The following is a 9,045-nucleotide window of genomic DNA, read 5'->3' as shown; positions in this document are numbered from 1 at the left end:
CTAGAGCGGAGGGGATACTGAGAATCCATCCTTCCTCTCTTCCTGCTTCTCAGCCACCACCCTGGGGTGAACAGCCCTTCCTTCCACAGACTCCTAACATAATGTGCTATACTGCCACAGACCCAAAGCAAAAAGGTCGAGAGATGGCCCAATGAAATCTGCGAGTCAAGCTAAGGCTTTCCCCTTGTTAAACCGTTTCTCTTGGGTATCTGTCACGGCAACAGAAAGCCAACAGATAAACCTGAAGTCGAAATAACACACCAGAAAATAAGGAAGTACTTGTTGATTCCCAGAAGTCACATGATGTGGGCAGAACAAAGGGACACAGGGACCAGCTAAAATAGCATCCAGTGACCAAAGCTTTACCTTCATACTTTTCAGCTTTTAATGTTATGTTCTCCTTTCCATTGCCCTTGGCAACTGCACAGAGTTCACGGTCAGTTTACATGGATTGATTAGTAAGTGAGTGGGTTGCGGGGAACCCCAGATCCACCATGGTCCCAGCAGGCACTTGAATCAACTACCATTATCTTGGTAGAGTGGGGTGAGACAAGCAGGGAAGGAGGTTCTGTGAATGGAAGAGAATCGAGTAAGACAGAGACATGCAGATGACCCCAGGAGAGTAATAATTACACATTTAAAAACAACCTATCCCAACAGTTTTTAAAAAGTCCTTTCATATTTCATAGATTTCTCTCAACATTTGAGCAACAAAGTTGTAACTCAGAAAACAAATGAAATTTCTACACATCCCTCACTCCATACTCATATACAATTAACTGGTGAAGGGAGGAAAGGAGAGCTTACACTCTCTGTGTCTTAAATGTGGGTGGGACATGGTGATATCCTTCTAGAAGTGCAGTATGAAAAGAGAGATGGGAAATACACCTGTCCTTTTAGTTCTCAGAATCTGAGGTAGGATTGAGAGTTCAAGGCCAGTCTGGTGAAACCCTGTCTCCAAAACAACAACAAAAAATATGGAGGGGGAAATATCAAGTACACAGCAAAGAGGGAAAACCTGCCAGGCCCTATCTCAGCCAGTCGATCTAGGTCCTTATCAATTCTGATACTTCAGAATTTTCGTGTGTCCTTGGCATGATAAAAATGACATTCTACCTCTGTGACCACGCTCCTAAAGACCCACAGCCCCAGTGTAATCATGAGGAAAAGAATTCAACGATTTTAATTGTAGAGCCAAGCACCTGACCAGCACTCAAATAAAAACTGTCAAGGTCAACAGAAATGAGGAATGTCTGAGAAATCGGCACAGCCAGGAGGAACCTCAAGTGGCTGACTGAACAAATGTAACCTAGTGTCCTAGACAGCGCAGGAAATGGGGCACTAGGCAAAGCCAATGGAAATGGAAGTAAAGTGTGGACATTAGCCAACAGTAAGGTAGGGCCAGCGACTCATTAACTGTAGCAAATCATGGTAATATACGGGTAATACGGAAAAGGGGTACTTAGGGATAAAGGACAATCTACTATCTTTTTTTCAATAGAACACAAATTGTTCTGGATGGCCTGGTTCTACTCTCAGTGAACTTCCAGTCAAGTCAGAAAGGATTCAAAATTCTTTATATCTTTCTCCTGTGCTTTTCAAGTGTCCAGAGCACTGTCAAACTGAGCTTAAAGATTTAAAATACTAGGAAATCATTACTGATGCCATCTGAAGTAACTAGTATATGGAGAATGATGAGTTTGATGCAGAGCTAGGTTGTGTTTAAATGTGTAATTACTGATTACTCCTAACACACGCTGGATCAGCGGTGTACAAGTCTCCTGGGGTCACCTACACATCTCGGACTCATTTCATTTCACACACAGAGCTCTTTATCTTCACATGTTTTACCACACTCCACCAGGATAATTATAGAACATCTGGGGGAAAAGCCTCTCTGAAATTCCATTCAATCCACACAGACTATGAACGTCATGCAACTGTAAAGGGTAACTGGGAAAAAAAACATGGTATATAAAAAAGAAGAAACTTACAAATTTAAGACAAAGAATGTCAACATTTACATAACTGATCTCAAGATAGCGGGCATAAATGGCAAGTATAATTATTTCTCATGACTGTTGGGCCTACAACTTTTGAAGCTAGCTTCATGGAGAAAAACGATCTTTGACCAGGCCTTGTTGTGATAGTACATGAATAAGGTCGTGAGTGGAACTCAGGGAAGTTATAGCACAGAGATATGGAAAGAAGTCAAGTCGGGGGACATAAGGCTTTGAAGAGTGGAGGATTCTGTGGACAAGCAGGGTTAGCATTGATGGAGGTCACCAAGAATTCTTGATAGTTTCAAAAGCATTTATAATTTGAGGGTCGATATTATTTAGAATTCTTGGGTTGGACCATGTGTAAAATAATGGATTGGATATGATAATTTTTTTTCTTATAGGACATTTATGAATCAATCGACAGCATATCCACCTAAATATACATGTACATAGCACGCGCACACACACACACACACACACATATATATATATATATATACAGCTATATGTGTTTCTGGCCTTATGTAAACTACCTAACCCACTCATTGGTCAGTGATGGTAGGTAGGTACTATTCCATAACATTCAACTAATTATTACCTAACTATTCTGGAGACAGTACTCTGATAGGCAGGGTGTCCGAGTACATACAGGACATGAAAAAATATTGTGAGAACAGTCTATATAAGCAATGTGATTTAAAAATTCATGATCCTGCCAGGTATGGTGGGGTGTGCACTTGGGAGGTAGAAGGAACAAGATCAAGGCCAGTTTCAGATACCTAATGAGTTAGAGACTACCCTGGGCAACATGAGGGCCTATAATCTCAAAACAAAACAAAAAACATGATCCCATGTGAGATGTAGTGGTTTATTGATGAAGTTCTACAACAAATGGGTAGAAATGAGAACAGGCATGAGTTTGTTTGCTGGTCCATCATTACACATTCCATAAATGCCTGCTCAAACTGAGGAACTATTTCTCTGTGTTCTTTAATGTCAAATATCCCATTCTTGTCTATCTTCACACCTCCTACCATAAGGCAAAGTGATTCTCTAATTACTTAATATTCACGGCTTTTCAAAACCTGCTTGAATCTAAGAATATAGACCATTTCTTCTACAGTTTCCTGCTACCATTTATTCAGAGCTGTTCATATCCTCTGCATCATGGCCCTGAGCATGAATGCTGACCAGTGACCCAAAGGCTGCCACTACATGTCACTGAGACGACTAACAAAGGAGTATTTAAAGTACACAGGGAAGGGAAAACAGTACTGCTTTTCCTGCTCGTGCTAAGTTTAGCAACCAGAATCATACACTTAAACAGATATTTCAACTGTAACTGCTCTTGAACCACTGGGCTGTAATTTATACATTTCCAAAATGCCACCCTTCATCCTAGGCCCCATCCCTGCCTTCCTTAGGAGTACCTAATGAGCACTGCCGAGGACAGTCCCATTCCCATAACAAATACCTGTCCCTTTCCTTTGTTTTCTTAGCCCAAGTTCAGAAATTTTACTTTGTTAAAACAATTTGGTATCTTAAGCATTACTGAGCCAACGGGACATCAGAATAATAGCTGTCTAAAGTTAAAGGTACAGTACATTAACAAACAAATGATCCTGAGTCATGAAGTCACAAACGCAGAGTAGGATGAGAGTTAACCCAAACTCCAATCAGGTCTTCAAGCTGCCTTCTGAATGGGGCTTCTGGATTGTTCCTTTCATCTTTTCTTGTGACTTTTAGCTCCCTGAAAAGTTTCCAGTGAGGAATCACAGGAGGCAATGTGCTGTGAGTTCTTGAAACTATACAATGTATAGTCAGGCTAAATTACATGTGGTTCTGTATTTTTTGGTAGAGTGACTTATGGCAAGGCAGGCTCAGTTACCCCACCAGTCAACCCCCTGGGAGCTATAATTTCCTCCATAGCCATCACTGCTGTAAAAGCCTCCATAACTACCTCCACCAAACCCTCTGCTGCTGCTGTGACTACCTCCACCACTGCGGCTGTTGCTAGCCCGGCTGCTGCTGAAGCTGGAACTGCTGGCGCCACTACTTTGTCGATAGTCTCTGGCACCAAATCCTCCACTAAATCTGCTCTTAGACCGCCCACGACTGCCACCCTTGTAATGGTGTTCAAAAGCCATGTTTTCTAGCCAAGACGGCACTTCTTGCTTTGCTTCAACAAGAAGATCCAATAAATCTTTGGTGATATTTATGTTTCTCTCATTGAAGAACGAGGTGGCAAGGCCAAGGTTTCCAACACGACCTGTACGGCCAATGCGATGCACATATTCTTCGATGTCACTAGGCAAGTCAAAATTGATGACATGTTTCACGTTGGATATATCCAGTCCTCTTGCTGCTACTGCTGTAGCCACAAGAATAGGACTTTTTCCTGACCTGAATTGGTGAAGGGCCTCTTCCCTATCTCGCTGAGATCGGTCTCCATGGATACTGGTACAAGCATATCCTTCATGGTATAAGAAATCCTCCAGAGAATCTGCACCCTTTTTGGTCTCCACAAACACCAATATCAGGGAATCCTTTCCTGTTGCATTCAAGAGGTCAAGCAGAAATGACCGCTTGTCTGCTTCTTCCACCCACACGACTTTCTGTGTGATGTTCTCAGAAGTAGACCCAACTCTTCCTACGGCCAAAAAGATATATTCATCCAAGAAATCACGAGCCAGCATCTGTATTTCCTTAGGGAAAGTAGCGCTAAACATCATAGTATGGCGGACACCTTTTGGAGGCATGGTGTCTTGCTCAACTATTCTTCGTATCTGAGGCTCAAAGCCCATGTCCAACATCCGATCTGCTTCATCTAACACCAAGTATTTGCAGAAGTCTAGTCCGATCTTTCCTCTCTCCATCATATCCACTAGCCGTCCTGGAGTGGCTACCAGTAAGTGGCATCCACGTTCCAAGTCTCGAATCTGCTGACCAATATCAGCGCCACCATACACCACACAAGGACGAACTCGAGAGCGGTAGGAGAACTTCCTGGCCTCCTCATAGATCTGCACAGCCAATTCTCTGGTTGGAGCTAGGACCAAGGAGATTGGATACTGTTTGCGACGCCCATACTTCCCATTCTCCTTCATGGCCCTCAGTGCCTCGCCTGGACCATCGGTATAGATCTGACTCAAGATTGGTAAAAGAAAAGCTGCCGTTTTCCCAGACCCTGTCTGTGCACACGCCATCAAGTCTCTTTTCTCCTTGATAATAGGAATAGCATGCTTTTGCACCGGAGTTGGGCGGGTATAACGAGTGAGCTCGATGTTTCCCATAATAATTTCTCCCATCTCAACATCGCTGAAACTTTCGATATGTGGAGGGCAGTTGTTCCCTGTCGCCTCCACCGGAATGTCATCATACTTCTCAAAGTTAATCCCAGTATTGCCTCCAGAAAAGAGTTCCTGCTCCAAGCGTTCGCTTGGCGGGAGCGGTTTAGACCAGTCGTCTTCATCGGCCTTGTCACACCAGCGACTGTTCCCGCCCCGTTCAAATTTGCTAAAGCCGCTTCTACCCGCTCCACGGCCACCACCGCCGCCGCCAACGCCCTCATAATCACTCCGCCCGCGATCCTCAAACCTGCCCCTGGATCCGCTTCCACGGTCCCCGAAGAAACCCGACTTGGCTCTGGCGTCGCTGCGGGAGCCGAAGCTGCTGTAGGCATCCTTGTCTTTACTCCACCGTGAGCTGTCCTTGTCGTAGGACGCTTTCGTGGCTTCCCTGTTCCGCAGGTGAGGAGGGATGTAGCGCCCTTTGCTGGCTGTGTTTCCTCCTCCTCCTCCTCCCCCTGCTCCTCCTCCTCTGCTCTGGCCGTCGGGAGAGTTCAGGTCTAGGCCAGCCAACTGCTGGTCCAGCCCGAGCTCATCTTCCTCTGCCACATGACTCATACCTGAAGAGTACGGAGAACTGGGGTCGAGGTCCTCGCGGAGGAGGAGAACGGCACGGTGTGCCTGCCGGGCGAGCTAGTTCCCCCTGAGAAGGCAGCCGGTGCCGCGGAGCCTCCCGTCGCTCTCAAGGTCCTGCTCCAGATAACGCTATGGCTCCCGGCCCCCCGCTGATGGGTAATCTCGCGAGACTTCCTGGGCGGGCCTAGCGTGCCATGCCGGACGACGCGGTCACCGGGCCCGGTGCCCTCGCAGACAGACGGCGGCAGGACAGCACACGGGTGAGTTCATAATGGAGGTAGAGGTCCGAGGCGGCCTAGAGCCCAGGACATCGATGGCTGCGCCCGGTTCGCGTGGTCTTGGCTTCCCTTGCGCTCTGCGGATACCCAGTTTTTAAAAGTTCTCCAGATCTCGCGAGAACTCTGTCGTCTAGCAGTGAGGCCTGAAAATGGTCTGTAGGCCTCTTGGCCCCCGGTTTCTCCCTGCGGCCTTTGTTTTTATCCTTCGCCCTTCTTTTCTCTCCAGCGCGCCGCCTTTTCCCTTAGTTTCCGGGACTTCTCCGGTTTAGTAAGCTCTTGCTTCTCCGACGCTGGAGTTAGGCGGAAAGAGGCTTAAGATGAAGAGGGCAGCCGGTCACGTGGCCACAGGTGTCCCGTGGAGTGGCCATTTTGGGCCGCAGGAAACGGTTGCTTGAATAGAGTGTTCCGAGTGGGGGTGGGGAAGGCGGAAAGGGCAGTTGGCGGCCGGGCTGGGGTTGGGGGAGGTCAGGGGGGTGTAAAGGATGTGATTCCCGTGAGACCCTGGAAGGGCCGAATGCTCGGAGAGCTCGAACCTGTTCACCAGGCGGGAGAGTGAGGTTGAGTAAAGGAAGCACGAATTCCGCAGAGTAAACAGCATGGAAGCCACTGCCCTGGTTCGTGGAGCGTGGGCCCTGCTCTCTGCTCTAGCAGCCTGCTCCGCGGCTCCCTGAAGTGGAGCTGGAGGTGGAGGGTTCCCTGGGCATCCTGCTTAATCCGGGGCAAGGAGGGAGGGCTTGTGTGTTAATGAAACAATAACTCCAAAATGGGTGATTTGGGGCCAGCGGTGTTTACAGATGTGGATTTGAGCGTGGGTCCTCTTGCGGGTCTAAGAAGGGTTTGTTTGAAATGTGTGCTGCTGACTTTTGTAAGAGCTGCTTAAGGACTGGAAGGGTGGCTCAGCAGTGACGAGCCCTTGCAGCTCTTGCAAGAGGAGAGGAGTTAGTTTTCCAGCATCCACATCTGGTGGCTCACCACGGCTGTTAACTTAGTTCCAGGGGGGATCTGCGTCCCCTGCTGGCACGCGTGAGTACTGTATCCGAGCAGTGCACATATGAAAAAGTAGGCACCTATGTATACACATACATTTTAACTGTTTTAGCAACCGCAACGGAAGAGCTCATTATTGGTTTAGTTCGTAGTAGATTTTGTACATCTTGCTTCTGCCCATATAAAGGTGTTAATTTAAAATAGGGTCCTTTTTTTTTATTTCACAAAAGCTTTAGAATTTAGATAAAAACAGTATATATAAATATCAGGTATGGCATATAGATGAGAGTGGGTGAAGATATTTGGTATCATGGTTTCTCTTAAGATTTTTAGTTCTATATGGGCAACTGAAGATGAAGTCAGTATCCTCAGGAAAGCAGAGATTAAAAAAATTTAGATAAGGGCTGTAGAGATGGCTCAGAGGTTAAGAGTATTGCCTGCTCTTCCAAAGGTCCTGAGTTCAATTCCCAGCAACCACATGGTGGCTCATAACCATTTGTATGGGGTCTGGTGCCCTCTTCTGGCCTGCAGGCATATACACAGACAGAATATTGTATACATAATAAATAAATATTTTTAAAAAACTTAGACAAAAAAATAAAAGTGATTCCTTGACCCCATTAAGTCTGGGATCTGCCTAACCTTTGGACCCCTGAACTCCATGAACTATTAGGTCCTGTTTTATCTTTATGCCATTTTAAAATGTATTTTTAAAGTTGCTGAGAACAGAGAGATCTTAACTGACACCAGCATGGACTACTAAGTCACCAAACCAGATTTAGTCAGAATTTTTCAGCATAGGAAGGAAATAGCAACAACTAAAAATGGAGCATGTTTACAGTAACCCTGAAAATCAGGGAGAGGCCCCAGAGGGTCTTTTGACGAGGTTAGATGAGTAACTTCATTTTGAATGCCCTTGCACTTTTACTAATATTAGTGCCATGGACCTTCACTAGTTAAAAGGGCTTTTCCCCCTAGCCTTTCTGATCTCCCTAGGATCATGATCATGTCATGATCAGAGATTTGATTAACGATTTGCCTTACATTGTTCCAAATCAAATTTTTAAAAACTCTTCCAGGGTCATAGTTACTGGTGGCACTTTGTTCTGATTTAGGCTTCAGTAACAGTAAAAAATAATATATAAAATTCTATCTTATCAATTTTTAAGACCACATGAATTACCAACAAAATTATCACCCTTATTAGCACATTAATACTATTAAAATTGCTTGTTAATGTTTATGTCAAATGTTACAGTACATGGAAAAGTTTCTCATCCTTATAAATATCTTGACCAATGTGTCATAGCCAGTAATGAAGAAAAATAAAGATCACTTCTTTAATTTTTTAAATGCCAGAAATAACTAATAACTAATTTAAGTAACAGGAAGTATATAAATTTAACTTCACAAAAGTCAGAAAAAAACAAATGTAAAGATTATTAGAAAATGTGAATCCACTTCTCCAGATTTCACTATGGATATACTCTATAGTCATTTGTAACATTAAGTATGGTATTAAAACTCAAAACATGTTTTGTAATAGTATTTGTTAAATTGGACATATTAGCATGTTGTAAGAAGTATTAAAAAGTCAGTGTGACTATGAAAAAAAAAATCTTCCTCCAAATAAGTTCGGAACTTGCCGACATCAGTGTAGAACTCTAGGTAGATGCTTTCCGGATTAGCTCTCAACAATCCCGTGTTCTGCCCCTCCCCTCTGCTTCAGTATGGAGGTGTTGGGGGGCGTGTCTGTCGTTAGGTTGTAAGGAGGTGTTGGGGGCGTGTCTGTCATTAGGTTGTATGGAGGTGTTGGGGGGCGTGTCTGTCATGTTGTAAAACACCTCGAGTTCT

General features: G+C 44.8%; 1 protein-coding gene across 1 annotated transcript; it reads right to left on the bottom strand.

The window, feature by feature from the left end:
• Positions 1–2,863: 2,863 nt before the first annotated feature.
• LOC121435893 (putative ATP-dependent RNA helicase Pl10) lies at positions 2,864–5,938 on the bottom strand. Its single transcript, XM_041635450.1, has one exon. It carries the CDS (start codon positions 5,906–5,908, stop codon positions 3,884–3,886), a length of 2,025 nt encoding a protein of 674 aa, XP_041491384.1. The 5' UTR covers positions 5,909–5,938; the 3' UTR covers positions 2,864–3,883.
• Between the last annotated feature and the right edge of the window lie 3,107 nt (positions 5,939–9,045).

Source organism: Microtus oregoni, unplaced genomic scaffold (assembly GCF_018167655.1).
Source record: "Microtus oregoni isolate MIOR12 unplaced genomic scaffold, Mior012 000047F_ref0000412, whole genome shotgun sequence".
Lineage (NCBI taxonomy): Eukaryota > Metazoa > Chordata > Mammalia > Rodentia > Cricetidae > Microtus > Microtus oregoni.
The sequence above is the reverse complement of the archived record's forward strand: the minus strand, read 5'-3'. Positions and strand labels throughout refer to the sequence as shown.

Bases quoted from the DNA above. Each gene is read 5' to 3' on its own strand.
- LOC121435893 (XM_041635450.1), bottom strand. From the start codon at position 5,908: ATGAGTCATGTGGCAGAGGAAGATGAGCTCGGGCTGGACCAGCAGTTG.